This window comes from Polypterus senegalus, chromosome 5 (assembly GCF_016835505.1).
Source record: "Polypterus senegalus isolate Bchr_013 chromosome 5, ASM1683550v1, whole genome shotgun sequence".
Taxonomy (NCBI): Eukaryota; Metazoa; Chordata; class Cladistia; order Polypteriformes; family Polypteridae; genus Polypterus; species Polypterus senegalus.
The window spans coordinates 195,697,228-195,713,387 of NC_053158.1; the positions used below are offsets into that span (position 1 = coordinate 195,697,228).

The 16,160-nt window shown below is 38.4% G+C and overlaps 1 protein-coding gene across 8 annotated transcripts in view; it reads left to right on the plus strand.

Moving 5' to 3' along the window:
• Positions 1-16,160, plus strand: part of abi1a (abl-interactor 1a) — a 206,051-nt gene that overhangs the window by 169,105 nt on the left and 20,786 nt on the right. For 4 of the 8 annotated variants that reach the window (XM_039753902.1, XM_039753908.1, XM_039753900.1 and 1 more), the window contains 3 exons: positions 2,252-2,352; positions 9,193-9,306; positions 15,875-16,072. In XM_039753902.1, coding sequence (XP_039609836.1) covers positions 2,252-2,352; positions 9,193-9,306; positions 15,875-16,072 — 413 coding nt within the window. The remainder of the gene's footprint in view (positions 1-2,251; positions 2,353-9,192; positions 9,307-15,874; positions 16,073-16,160) is intronic. The other 4 variants (XM_039753907.1, XM_039753906.1, XM_039753903.1 and 1 more) reach the window with 2 other exon arrangements.

Consider the following 16,160-nt stretch of genomic DNA (forward strand, 5'->3'; position numbering starts at 1 on the left):
TCTATACACTTACTTAAACAGCGTTCCCGTTTCTGGAAGCAAGCGTACAGCTCATATTCCAGAATACTGTTGAGGAACTGTCTCACATTCTGTTGAATATCAGTTATATTACAAAATCTTCATTCTTTGAGCGCATCTCTTAATTTTAGAAATAGCTAGAAATCACAGGGAGCTAAGTCAGATGAATAGGCAGGATGATCTAATTCAGTAATCACTTTTTTGGCCAGAAAGTCTCTCACAGTGAGCGCAGTGTGACTTGGCGCATTTTCATGATGAACAATCCACTTGTCAGGCCACAATTCAGGTCCTTGTCTTCTAAACAGATTCTTGTAATCTCTTCAGTACCTCTAAATAGCATTGTTGGTTGATTGTTTGTCCTTGGTGGACTATTCCTTTGTGATCGAAGAAACACACCAGCATGGTCTTAAAAAGTGAGTGCGACATTTGTGTGTTTTTTTTTTTAGGATGCTGTCCATTACATGCTCCGTCACATCTTCTCGCCCATCTTTGAACCTTTTTATGCCACTCAAACGCACTCGACTTTTTCATAGCATCTTCACCATATGCCACTTGCAACAATTGTAACATTTCAGTAGCACATTTACCGATTTTTACACAAAATTTAATATTAATACGTTGTTCTAAATTTCGATCACACATTTTTACGCCAAAGTGTACATGCAGAAGTCTATTAACCTTCCCAATAGCTAACAACTGTCTCGATCAGCTTGCGTACATAATTAGTTCAAACATCCATCCATCCATCCATTTTCTAACCCGCTGAATCCAAATACAGGGTCACGGGGGTCTGCTGGAGCCAATCCCAGCCAACACAGGGCACAAGGCAGGAACCAATGCTGGGCAGGGTGCCAACCCACCGCAGTAGTTCAAACATGTTCAAACACAAATACTCATGTGATTTCAATACGATTACGTCATGGGTGACACTACACGGCCATTCCGGGAATTAAATTGTCACACCTCATATATATTTATGTCGATACATATATTATATATGTGTGTGTATACTAGGAAACATGCAGACCTCCAGTCCTAAAATAATGGTGTTTTACCATTTTAGCAAAGCAGTTTCTTGATTCACCATGAAAATGTAAAGCCTCACAAGGAACACATCGGCGATGTGACTTTGCAAAGTAGTGGTCATTTGTCTGTTTGCATTGCTCTACGGTTTATGTTCTTGCATTCTGTATCCTCTATGACTGCCCATTATGGATTTCTCTGTTATGATTTATGATCAATAAACGCAATACTTTCAGCTGATTATGAATTCTGAACACATACATTTCCGTGCTCTGGGGGGTTATCAGTGGATGGGCTTGCGGAGACTGAGCTTTTATATCACAATAAGCATTTCTAACCATCAGTTAGACGCTCGGTAGATGGTGCCACTCTTACTGTCTACCTATGATATTGTTCTTCATCATGTCAGTGGCTCCTGCCGTTTGCTTCATGCTCTGCAGATGTTGCTATTATTCTTTATCTTTCTGCCATGTCACCTTTTCGAGTAGTTAACGGCCCTGGAATGAGGGATTAACTATATAGAAAAAGTGTTGTCATTTCTACTTGGAGAGACTGAAATGTATGCAAATACCTTTAAAGTCTGCACTGTGCAGTTTAATCACATCTAAATTATTTGGGTTGTAATTTTAAACTGTGGAACAGAGGGGGTGTGAATCCAGAAAAAAGCGTGTCTTTCTCCCAAACATTATGGAGGGCACCGTATGTAATTGTATATTCCTTGGTCATTCCTGCTTGCCTCTAAAAATTCTTCTTTTGCTCTTCAATACCTTCCCACTACCACCACATTTCTCTGACTTTTGCATGTCTGAATATGCTGACAAAATATAATCACTTGAATATTATGATTGTATTGAGAACAGCATTGGTGAAGAACTTTACTCTGACCTCCATCAATAGTCTCTTTTCTAGAACTCCAGTACAATTCAGATATTCATTAAATATAAATGTATTTACTTACTTAAAATGGAGCAGTACAGGTGGGGAACAGTGAAAGTGTTATTACTTTCTGCTTGTTTTATCAGTGGCAAATGAGCTTGAACAAATGCCTCTCTTCTTATATGGACTGTGTGCTAAAAGAGAGTGGGTCCCTCATTTTGGATGCAGTGCTTCATTATTGGAGTTCCCAGTGAAAGTGCTAATTGTGCTGCAGACTGTGCCGTTCTGTTTGCTTTGCCATTGATTGTCTTTTTATTTATTTATTTTTTTTTAGCGGCAGCAGTGGTGGAAGTGGTAGCAGAGAAAACAGTGGCAGCAGCAGTATTGGCATTCCTATCGCTGTGCCTACACCTTCTCCTCCTGTGCTGGCACCAGGTAGCCCCACAGTTTTTATGCTTTTTTTTTCCCTTGTGAAATATGATAAATTGAGTCTTAATTGAGTCTTGCTAAACACCTACAAGATATCTGATTTCCTTCCACAGTAACACATTTACAGCTTGCTCCAAAATGAAGTTAAACTTCTGCCCTTTTAAAGGTTTCTTGATTTCTGTTATAATTATGGTCAACAGATTTACATCACAGTATGTGTGGCAGAGAGAGCCCTGTGACATTTAAAGAGAATCACAGTCTGTGTGGAGACCGCAATATTGATGACCATCAGCGTGTTTATTAAATGATACTTTGTGTTTTTTTTAACAGGAATTTAAGGAATTCTTCACATGTTTCAGCAGGTGATATGAACTGTTATTTCTCACTGTTGCTCACCAGATCTTTTTTTAGCTCCTATCTCGCCCGTCATGTTGCAGCTTGAAACTGTAGTGACAGCTGTAGTTAAATTGAAATCAAGGATTTTTATTGAGCTGAGATGTTGTTGTGGCTTTTAAAATTGCCATGCACTTTTCAAGATACTTTTTTTTAAGTGATCATTTAGGAGCTGAATAGATGATTTTTCAGTATGTTTTCATTACAATGTCAACATTTTAATATTTTGAAAGTACCCAGCAACTCTGAATTGAATTAGGCAGACTTGAAAATTTTTATTTTTAGTTTAATAGATTTTATTAATTATGTACCAAAAAACAATGATCAGGACAGGCAGTGGAAGCAAAGGGGATGATGGCATCATGGCTAGTGCTGCTCATTCTCTCCATAACACGTTGACCTGGAGCAACGTCTGCCATTGGCTCATACCACCATAGTGTGCTACTGTGCGTCAGACTGCATAATACCTCTTTCTATCATGCTAGTCTTCACTATAGCCAGTTTAAAAGTAAAGACAAGCACACATATGCTAGAAAAATGTTCCTAAAGGGCCCTGAATCTTGTGCTTGACTTTAGACTTACATTTTGTTTTAATTTTGTATATTGTGTTCTCAGTTTTCTCTTTGGATCAATAAAGCACACCTTGTATACTTGCATATAAGTTGGGGTCTTGAAACCCGAAAAATTGATCATAAAATCAGACCCTGGCTTATACGTGAGTATATACGATATATGGGGCCCCGACTTACAGTATACGCTCATTTAAAAATGCGACACATTTATTTGGTATTTTTTTTTCCACATCTTCTTGTTTCCTCCAGTCTCGCACCAGTTTCTCAGACACATCAAATTTTGTTGCAGCAGTGCAGTTACCAATTTCTTTTGCCACTTCAACGACTTATAATTTAAAGTCAGCTTTATATTTTCTTCTGATCAAACGCTCCATCGTAGATAAGGGTGTATGAGGGTGTGAGATGCAAAATACACAAAACAGTGCAAATGTTGCTTCAGAATAGTTCGGGTATTATGGTGTGGTCATGTAGGCACAATACATAGAAAAAAAAAAAAAAAGGCAGTGTGCTCCATGGTTACTCTTTCAGGTGGGCATTAGCATATTGTAATCTCTTGGACCAATAGCGTGAGTTTTCTGCATTCGACTTATACGACCTACATTATAAAATACCGGAAATTATACGCTAAAATCAAGCTCCGACTTATCCGCGGGAGAACTTAAATGCAAGTATAAACGGTAATTATTTGTCTCTGAAACAATAAATAGTTAATAGAAAATGGATTATGAGAACTTACTCTAACATAAGTTGTGCTATTTATGGTGTGACCAGACATCCTGGATTTCCTGAGAGAGTCCTGTATTTCTTGTCCAATTTTGGTGTCCCGACTTATTCTTAAAAAACAAAAAAAAAAAATCCTCATTTCTCAGTTCAGCAATTCATGAGGCAGCATGCATAACATTTCAGAAAGAGCACATTGTTGGACCGTATCCTTACTGTTCAAAACAGACAATATCACACCAATCAGTATTACAGTATTATACTGTATTTACAGTATTCTGTATTTATCAACTGACGTTTACGACTTGGGACATACACGCATGCAAGATCAAGGAGCTTATTTCAACCTTGTGCTTTATGTAATTTCGCATTTGCGAACATCTAGTGAAGAACTTCAGAGAGAATTTACATTTCTAACAAAAGGTATCTAATTCTGAGAACCGCAAACTGATACATGCCAATCACATGGAGTTGCATTTTCTGTTTCTCGTGGACAATGTAGCAATATTATGCATCATATCAATACCAAAAAACAATGATACTGAAATAAGTCTTCTACTCCAGGATTTGAAAAGTTTTATATCAATAAAGAAAATTCAGGAACAGACATAAAGTATCTAAGTGAAGGGCTGTTCTCTTATCGGCAGCATAAATGAAATATTTCTCGATGATCTAAGTGGCTGTGTGGAGATTTGTAATTCTGTTGTGTGCAGACTATGTCAAAGAGGTCATAGATGGCATTGTAACATAACAAAATGCCTCTAGCATGTACATAACAAACACATAATAAAATTCCTTATCAAATGAGCATCTTTGAAGGCTATATTCACTTTTTTATGCTTGAATAGTTTAAAAATTATTTGTATACAGCATTGTAACAGAATGATGCACCTCATCATTCTTTGCTTCCTGTATCCATCTCGTATTTTTTTGGGGAGAATCTTGCCACCCCATTTAAGAACTTACTTCTAACATGAAGACATTTCTGTGTACATTGACAATATTAAATCTATTTATCCATCTTTTCTTTTTTAACCCAGTTAAAATATATATATTGTCGCAGTAGGGGGCAGTAGTGCTCCCTTGAACCCTCAGGTACCACACCAAACCTGGTAAAAGTGCTACAATAATTATATTTATTATAATAATGTGCACCAAGCACCTTCCACACTACTCATCCAATAAACTCACTATACTAAACACTCCTCCTCGCCCAGACACTTGCTCCTCTACCTCCCAGCTCAGCTCGCCGTCTGGGAGTTCCCTCAGTCCTTTTATATTCCCTGACCCGGAAGTATTCCCAGTCCCCAGTCCATGTGATCTTGTATCACTTCCGGGTCAGGTAAAAAGTACTTTTCTTCATCCCGGAAGTCTGTCGCTCTTCCTATGACGAACTTCCGGGTCATAGTGTACAAATAAGTCTCTGGTCCTCCCTGCAGCTCCCTCTTGCGGCCCCTGTGGTATCCAGCAGGGCTGAGAATAAAAACTACATAGTCCATGACTCCCTGCTGGTCTTAGGGGCACCTCCATACTGCAGGGAGGGCTCCATCTGGCGGCTTGGGGGACTTGGCCGGAATAAACTGCCGGGCACAGTCCACAATATATATATATATAAATATATAAAGCCAACTACCACTGTCTCATTCATCACGAAATCTCCCCAACTATGAGGACTTGGGACTTGAAATTTGGAATGTAGATTACCCTTGGCCCATAGGTGCTCGCTAAGATCCGGTTTTAAAAATTTTGTGGTCCAAGACCCGTTTGTATGTGTCCGCTCTTCATGGGAGAACTACTTAACGGATTTAGATTGGGTTTTTTTCTATAATTTGCTTGAACATTCCGTTCATTTTGCGACTTCTCACTAAGTATTATAGTTCGCTTGCGGTACCGATTTATTTGTGCGAATTCAAGAGAGACTCATCGGGCTACGGGGATGGGGGCGAGGCCCCTCCTCACTCACGTGTCTGCCTCGGGGTGTAACCTTAACTCCACTTAGTTAGAGAATGAGAGAACTTCTTAACGGATTTAGACCTTCTTTTTTTCTATAATTTGCTTGAACATTTCAATTGATTTTGCGACTTCTCTCAGTGCGCTAAGAATCATAGTTCGCTTGCAGAAGCGATATATTCACGCTAATCCAAGAAAGAAGCTGCGGGCCAAGGGGAGAGGGAAGAGTGATGTCAGGAGTAGAGAGCTGGGTTGGGCCCTCCTCACTGTTCTGTTTCATTAATACGCGGGCAAAGCCCTGGGGGATGGCTAGTTCAAGTATACGGTTCCAGTGGGATGGAAGCCTACCTCACCAACAACAATGTGAGGCATAAACAAACACCGGAAGTAGTACAAGTCTGTTGCAGGGTTCATTATATAACACACCTGCTTGCAAATGGCACCACTGTAGAGCAGAGTTTCTTAAACACTGTTGTATTTATTGTTAATGGGTTGCTTATGGTTTTTGTGATGATCGTCAAGAAATGGGTCTCGAAGACACTAAGAAGGTCAAGATTGTGTTGTGACAAAAAAAAAATTTTAAGCCTCCCTACTCTAGAGTTAACCAGTGTGTCCTTTGATTTGTCAGTGAGGAAAAAACTGAGGATGAAAACAAACTCGATATGGAGAGAATATGTAAACTTACTTCACATTGATACTCAAACTCAGCCTTTTGGACCTGAGAGCTAAACGCCATAGCCTGGCTTAGGTCTTAAGCAGGGTGCTCTACTGAATAGTTTGGTTTGAGCTCAAATACTGATTTTTATATTAATTATTTTATTATTATTTATTTTTTTATTTTTTTGCTGCATTCTAGATCTTTGATTTCAGGCTACAGTTTATAACATATTTGATAACTGAACCGTTCTCTTATGCTATTAATAGATTGTGGGAATTTTTGGTCACCTCTTGTAATTTTGTCTTTATAAAATAATAATAATAATACATTATTTACATTTATAGAGCTTTTCTCATTACTCAAAAGTACTTTTCCCAGTGAGTGGAGAGCCACTTCACCCACCTCTAATGTGTAGCTTCCACTTAGATGATGCAATGTCAGCTATTTTTCTGCCATTATACTCACCACATATTAGCTATTAGCTGGTGAAGTGCTGTGAGAGAGAGAGAGAGACACACACAGTTAGAAATGGGGGATGATTAGTGGGCCAGAATGACTATGACATGGAGGGCAGTTTATGATCACAGAGAGTCAGGACCTCTGCTTACGTCTTACATGAAGGATGGCACCATTTTTAAAGCACAGTGTCCCGATGACTGCACTGGGGCATTGGGATCCACACACCGTCCACAGAGTTAGTGCCTCCTGCTGCCCTCACCAACACCTCTTCCAGCAGCAACCCAAGCTTTTCCTAGATGGTCATTTTACCTTGTCCTGTATTGTCACTGCATGTTTCTACACCAGTTGGATGAGCAACAGATACATTTCACTGTACTGGACGGTACATTTAAAATCAACTTAATAACTTATTTTATAGGTTTTCATCATGCATGAACTTAATATTTTATGTGTTTGTTAGAAGATCATCTGCTGTTTACTCCAGTCAACCTTTAATGTCGTAACCACTGCACACTGGCCTTTGGTTTAAAAATTCTAATGTGTTCCATTGTTGCCAGTTTTCTGCATTTGTTTATGAGCAAATACGTTAATACTTGATTTGGCTTGTTGTTTTTTAGGATTGATTTTGATTTTCTTACTACAGTGGATTCAGAAAGTATACAGACACCTTCACAGTTTTTAATTTTTAATAAATTTAAAGACCTTTCTGAAAACATGTTTTCAGTTTGTCATTATGGATTAATAAATGTACAGTAGATTAGCAAAGATGGCAAGTGTATCTATTTAAAATTACATTTACAACAGAATAAAGTGTGCAGAAAGTTAAGGGGTCTGAATACTTTATGAATCCAACTTTATTGTAATGGGAAATTTTAATGATTGTTAAAATAACCTTTTCTTGCATCATTTGTCATATTTATGCTTCATTTCTACTTGTCAGTTTTCTTGTCTATTGTGGACACGTCAGCAGTAAACATTAATATTCAAATATGGAGAAAAAACAACTCAACTGTACTGCATATACATAATGAAAATCTAAATTTATTTTGCAATTCTCATAAAATAATACTAGCATATTTTATCATTTATAATTATAATTATAATTATTATAGTTGGGCCATGAACTAAATGAAGAAAATGATAGAATTAGTAAATTCTACAGCTGTTTGTTTAAAGGGATGCAGGGAAAGAACAAAGCAATTTATTTACTGCAATGCAGTTCATCCCCCACTTTGCACTCTGGGTAAATTGGTCGTTAGCTCTTCAAACTTTGATGGGGAAACATCAGATATTTTAATGAGCTTTGACAGCATAAGAATATCCTATGGTTAGCGACTTCTTTGTTCCCATCATGTATGATTGGTTTTAGAAGCTAGCCTCATTGGTTTTGTAATGTGTTAAGGTGACGATGTTGAGCACTTTCTGTTCTTTTGTGTTTGCACTTAATATGTTTTAGTCTTGAAGCATATATTTCTGTTCCTTTTGCCTTTTTTAGTTGTCATTATTAAGAAATAAACCTCTCTCTTTGTTCTGTTCGGGATCATGCAATATTAATTGAATGCAAAGACCTGTAATATTCATGATGGTAAAAAGAAAGTTATGCTTTCTTGTGCAAGAATAATTAGACTTGATACAGAAATTGTTCATAAAGAAATAAAAGTGCTCAGTTTGGGTTTTGTTAACTTCAGACTTCCTTTCGCAGAATGCAGCGTGCATCAATCAATGTGGAAAATGTGAGAAGTAATTAATGAGAGAACACATTGTGCTCTGCCAAATCGGCGGTGCTAAAGGAGCTGAGAATGAAAGAGTCATTCAACTGACAATGCTCAGTAAACATGACACTGACCAATTAATGGCTTTCTTCAAAATGAATTAAGAATAAATGCACTTTCTTCTAGGGAAGCAACTTCTGAAAAGAAATACAAAAAGTAGTAATGCTCCTAAGTGTTTTTTTTTTTTTTTGCTCCCAAGTGTTTTTTTTTTCCAGACAGATCTACTACGACAACCTTATTCAGGTTTATGTTTGGAAGATGTAGTGATGTGACATGACATGTCTCTGTGTGTCCTGACCAGCTGTATTCCCCCTTATTTCAGCATCGCCTATTCCTCCTCCTCCTGGAGCCCCGGCTCCTCCCCCACCACCACCGCCACCACCACCCTTGCCCCAGTCTTTTGGCCCAGGCCATTTGTTGATGTCGACATCTGTAGGTGAGACCTCCACTTGATCAAGGGCACCCTTTCCTAATTATATTTTATTAATATGGCTCTGGTGTACAGGTATTTACTTACAGGGGATGCTGGTGTACAAAAATAAGTTGAATTTTTAATTTTGTCTATTGACTGCAAGTGTCCTAGAAAAAGCCTCCTGTTAAATTTGGATGAAGGTGAAACAAAGCCTTAACGTTAAAAATAAACCAAACGATCATGCGTTTGTGGTGTGTACTGTTAATTTTGGCTAGTACATTTGACACCTTATTAAGTACATGCCAGTGTTGCATACACATTCGTGTAAATGCAAAAGTAAAGGTCATTTGTGTGGAAAGCTAACACACTGAGCACGTGCTGCCAAGAGGATCATACCTACTACACTGTTCTTGAAGTCTAGACTTGTATTGAAAGTAGCATATACCTCAGCGAATCCTACCAATTTAGAGAAGAATATTAGCTTTATATCTGGAAATATGTATTAGTAAATTAAAAGGTTTTATGCATGCGAGTAAGAGCATTCAAGCCATCTGTCCGATTTAAACAATTGCAAGTACTACAGATAGAATCTGCATCTGGCGTAACTGCTAGGGGCCACTTGAGTAACCAGAACACAACCTTACTTAATTACTGTGGAACCTTGGATTGTAATGATGCAGGTTCTGCTCCATGCTCCCATCTTGCTTCCAGGAGCACTTAATAAAAAAAAATCCACCTTAATAAAAAGGATAAGCGTCTGTCTGTGTGTCAGTCCAGTTGCTATGTCCCTGTCATTCCAAAAGATGCCACATCACAAACCTTTGTAATAACAAGATGCACTATATTGTCATTCCAACAGATGGTGCATCACAAACAATAACACTGCTTATATGAATCCCATACCAAATGGAATATAAGAGAGACTTATGCATTGCATGGTGAACTATAGATGTTCATGCTGAAGTCAAACATTGATTACTTAGATTTCAAACTATCTTAGATGATTAGCACAGCTTGTAGATTATAAAGGATACAGGCTTGGTAAACTATGTATGAGAAATAGAATATTAATTTATTCAACCTACCATATAAGGACTTCTTTAATGAGTGCTATCTTTAAACATAATCATTTTCTACAGCTATATAACAAAGGCTGCAATATTGTGAAAATATACCATTGCCATTGCAAAAATTGCTTTTGTAATTTTCCGCTTACACTCTGGGGCCATTCCTGATGTTGGTGTTTGCTCAGGCATAAAATCTATTTCAAATAGACAAATTCTTTGTCATTAGCCATGATAACAATAATCAATACTAGTATATTGAACAAAGATATAAAAATGTGTGTTTTTGGAGGCTTTTTCTAAGACTGCATTTCATTTGCATATTTTTCCAAAAAGGTAAGGCATATCTAAAAATCCATCCATTCATTTCAAAACTTGAACTTTATTCAGGGCTAGTTTGCAGGAACGCTGGAGCCTATCCCAGCGAGCATTGAACACAAGAAGATGTTACATTTATGTTATGCTTTTCAAGACACCCAAAGCACTTTACACAGAAAATGGGGAGCCACCACCAACGTGCAGCATCCACCTGGTTGAAGCGACAGCAGCCATTTTGTTCCAGTTTCCTTACCACTCATTGGTTTTTAGGAGTGGTAAAAGAGAGAGAGAGAGCCTTTTACGTACAGAAGATAATTAGGGGCCAGAATGACCAGACAGTGGTGGACAATTTAATCTGACTATTGGGAAACAACCGACCCTTTACGAAGGATGCCCAGAGATCTTTTTATGACCACAGAGAGGCAGGACTTTGGTGTTACATGTCAACCAGAGGATGGCACCAGTTGTTTACAGCACAGTGTACCCATCACTGCACTAAGGCATTGGGCTCTGCACACAAATCACAGGGTAAGTGTCCCCCACTGGCCTTGCCAACCCCTCTTACAGCAACAACCAAAGCTTTTTCCTAGATGGTATCTCCCGTCTAACTTCTGGTCGGACCCAAGCGGGTTTAGCTTCAGGTGGATGACCCACTTTGAAGTGCGGGTGGTATGGCTGCTAGCTAGGTGGGGTGAACACACACACACACATCAGGGGTCAATTTAGCATCACCAATTCACCTCACCTGCAAATCTTTGGAGGATCTGCCATTGAAATAATTTTCCTATTTCCTTTCATTACAGAGTTTTGGGAAGCCATAGCCTATAGCAGCACTGATTTCAGCCTTCTTATGTAGAATATTTAGATAGTGTGTGATAGCAAAAGCAAGATTGGGAAAAAAAAAATGAAACCAATTGTACTGACACAATTTCTGAAATTCCATCTGTTAAAGCTTAGTGCACCGTATGTAGCTGGAATCATTCAAAAGCAATTAAAGCCAAGACACTGTCACTTTGCAAGACATGGGATCACAGCCAATGGCACCAGTAAGTGTCAAGTCTTTCCCTGGGAAAGTATGCAAATGTTTAAACTGCATTTGGGTTTAAAATTTTAATCAAGCATGAAATGACAAAGCCATCTAACTGGTTTGCTTTGGTGAAGGGGATTTTTACTTTTCAGGTCACTGGCTGGAAATCGTGAAAGCCTCAGATTTTGCAGGTTATAACTTCTTTACAGCTCAATGCTCTCTCTCTTCAGTGACTGTAAAAAAAAAAAAAAAATTAAATAAATATTAGAGAGAAAAATTTTCTTTGACCTGAATGATGTGCAAGTCACCTATAAGGAAATACAAATAAAGTCATAACTTCTCTTTTCAGACTGCAGAAGCTAATGCATTTATACGTGACCAGAGAGGGGATTTTTTTTGTTTGTTTAGTACAAATGTTCCTAATTTTTCAGTACTTTTGTATAATGTTTGAGTCACAATTTTACACAATGCAGAATGAAGGAAATTTGCTTAGATTCTGGGTTTAAACTGTACATGAAATAATTTTTTGATTTGATGATGTGGTGTAAATTATTATGTATCAAAAGGTGGTGCTGTCCCATTTATCTTATTTGATTTACTTTGTAACAGGGGTCTGCTGTTCCAGTCTTGGATTGGAAGAGTGGATACAGAATTTCAATTTCCAGACAATTTTTTAAATTAGTGACACATTTTTTGTTTTTAATGAAGTGTTATGTCTTGTTAGTTTTTTTTTCTGCCTTTTCAGACATTTCTAAGGCTGCAGGTTTTTCATTTCTGGGGACAACATCTAAATGTGTTATAGACCAGAACAGATTCTCAAGTAATTATTGAATTACTAATTCTGGGACATGTTGTGGTAATTAAATGGAAGTGCACTTCTTTACGTAAAGTGTTGTGTGAACTGATAACACTTTAATGAATTGTATAGTTGAGTTGAAAACCAACTTTTAAAATGTATATGGAATAGATATTGGGAAAATGTAGCCATTAACTAACCAAGTGGGCTCAATGGACGGAATGGTCTTCTCTCTGTGTCAAACGTCTTATGGTCTTGGTGTCTCACTTTTGCTCTTGATCACATCTCATTTTCTGAAACCACTTTTCCTGGTGGGTTACTCTTTTTTTTTCCTTCCAAATGTTTTATTAAAACTGTTTCTTTATAATTGCAGCACACGTTCATAAATTGGACCAGTCTAGCTGTTGAGGTTTTGTTTTCTATTTCATTTGCGTCTCAAAGAGTGTGTTTACATGCACACACAAAACTCGGACAAAGTGAGTAACCCGGTTAAGTCAGGAACCTTCATTCTTAAAAATCTCTGGTTACAGGCTTGAGTCCACTTATGGAGTGCTCCTTTAGCAAATTGCTCTGACGTTATTAAGCTGCACAAAAAAAGAGAGTTGAACGTCATCATCGGCAGCCGTCAGTCTGAAAACAATCATGGAGCCTAAGCAATGGGGCACACATTACTTACAAGCGTGTCTCCTGATCAGTATGGGGGACATTACTTTTAAAAATAACTTAATTACATTACTCATTACTTAATTTTTTTTTTATATATATATAATGCTTATTATCAAGTGTAATACATTACAACCAGTGCATTTCTTTTTTTTTCTTGTTTTCTGTGAAAAACTATACATTTCACTGGCCACAATTTGTTAATGAATCCTAAACCCTTATATGAAAGTGACTAGAAATGCAGCTAAATGGGATGCTTTTCTGGTGTTTTTTAAATAAGTTTAGTCCTTCATTAGAACAATCTAGACAAGAACAGGCCCAACAAAGCATGCCACTCCAATCAACTTAAGTCTTCCAAAATAACATCAAGTCAAGTTTTGAAGGTCCCAAACGTCCTACTATCTTCCACACTACTTGATTATCTTATTCATTCAGTAAGTTGAACAAAGCTAGCTGATAAGCTCTTGGTTTCTTTCCTTTTGCATCTCATGTACACACAGTGTGCCTGTGTTTCTCGGTGCAAAGGGAAATTTTGTAATGCTTGCGTGAAGTTTACCCATACATTTCCAACTGTGTCCCTGTTTCCTTGATGAACTCGTTTTAACGCTAAGGAGGTTAAAGTCACAGTCTCAATCCACTGTTCTAATTCCCTTCATAATTTTAAACACTTCAATCAGGTCTCCTCTTAATCTTCTATTACTTAATCTGTAAAGGCTCAACTCTCTTAATCTTTCCTCATAACTCATCCCCTGTAGACCTGGAATCAGCCTAGTGGCTCTTCTCTGGATTTTTTCCAGTCCTGTGATGTCCTTTTTGTAGCCTGGAGACTAAAACTGCACACAGGACTCCAGAAGAGGCCTCACCAGTGTGTTATAAAGCTTAGTGTGCTGTGAAGTAAATCACATCCAACCCCTTATTACATCCCAGGCTGTTTCAGGATATTTATAGTAAAAAGCAGGATTACCGCTGAACACATTGGTTTTAGCTTTCTGTTACTAGACTATGAGCAATGTACCGGTATTTTTGCTTCATACCTTGCATCCAGTGCTGCTAGGATAATAATTCCAAAGATATTTTTACTTTAATAATATAAACTAGATAGCCGGTGCCGCCGTAGCATACGGCGGTGTAAGAGTAGGCACGGAAAACGGTGCATTGCCTTCGTCAACTGTTTGTGTCAAGAAATAACCCACTGATAGCAACAGGCAGTTGCCGGATCCCGGAATACAGATAACGTTGTACAAAAACCTGTTGACAGAGAAGATACTGTCGTTCATTTTATAACAAAGGCTTAGGAAACAACCGTCGCAATATAACGAAAATAGCAAGTAGCGAAACCAATGCCAATGGTTGAGAGAGTCCCTTCCTGTAGCAGGCTACGGAAAAGACTCCCTAGTGCAGACATGGCCGAAGTGATCACATGGTCAGGTTAGATATTGGGCGGTGATGTGACACTAGTGGGGTCATGAGAGAGGAGCGGGGAATGCGGTAGTCCGAAGGAGGAATAGGACTCGTGAAAAGCGGAGTGGGGGTGTAGGGGAAGGGTTTGGAAGAGGACAAATAGGAATCGAGAAATGCCGTGTGGGCAGGACCGGGGTTTGAAGAGAAAGCAGGATGAACCAGAAGAGAAATATATATAAGAGATATTGCATTAATTTAAGGAGTAATCCAACTACGTAACTCACATTACTTGTAACACATTACCCCCAGCACTTCTCCCGAGGTTATGCTGCTGCGCTTACTGTAGTACTGTGTGTTTAGCTCATCAACATAGATTTAGAGGTTTCTAAAATATTGAGATGGTTTATTTCAACCAGGAGATGGAATACTAAGATCATCCATGTGTTTGCCTCAGGATTTTTCTCTTTGTGAATGCTTCCACCGTTTTCTGCCCATGGCTACGTGGATCTAACGCACACATCTGCTGCCAGAGTGCAATGGACATGCAGACTACAAAACCTTATGTATAACCTGTCTACATGACCAGATTACTCTTGGAGAAATCTACCTTAACCCGTTTTTTCTAGCCGAGTAAAAAGGCATAATTAGCATTTTAGTAACTGTTTTTCTGAGAATAACCGGGTTATTAATGTGCATGTAAACACACTCACTGTTAATTTCCTTCTAGTTCAGAATATAACAAGTTAAAATTGTGAAATTAGTCAAGGGAATGAAATATTTTTAATCATGCCAAGCATGTTAACGAAAAATTAAGACAAAAAAAAGTGAATTATTGGTGGACATAACTGTGATTGAGTTAAGAAACTGTCTAATATTAAAACCTGCAGTCCTCAAGCCTGAAGACTGAGGACATCTGCTTTATAAAAGGAAGACAAGACAACGAATGCAATACAATGCAGTACAACTTAGATAAAAGTGGAGATAACAGGAGCATCTCAAAGCTAAACTTTTTCTTACTGATGACAGAATTTGTTTGACATTCAATTTCATTTCCGGTGTTCAAGTGTTTCTCATCAGAAGTAAAGCTCTGCTTGATTTCATTTGGAATGGTAAAATGAATGCCTTCCTCTGGATGTCTATTAACAAAATGTGTTTTTCTCCCCGATTTCAATCTGTGTTTCTGGTGGTTTGTGGATTTCCTTCAATAATCGAATAACTGCTCTGCTACCTTAACATACCTGGGTTGCTTACATTTCGTTCTCCTCTCCTCCTTCCCCTCTGCTTTCATCCCTGGGTCTGTTCTTTCAACACTCGTGGTGGCAGTCCCTGTTCCGGGTCCAGCTCCTGTTTCCGGTCCTGTTCCTGGTTCTCAGTTTGGCACGATGACCCGCCAGATCTCCCGGCACAATTCCACCACCTCTTCAGGGTCTTCAACAGGCTACAGGCGAACTCCTTCAGTTGCTTCCCAGTTTTCTGTGCAGCCCCATCTTAATGGTGGGCCTCTGTACCCTCCAAACCCAAGTAAGGCTCTCTAAAGCTCTCCTATTGCCTGTTTTTTGTTCTCACTGCTGCTCAGATGCATGAGAGTAGCAGGTTTGATCCAGGGGTG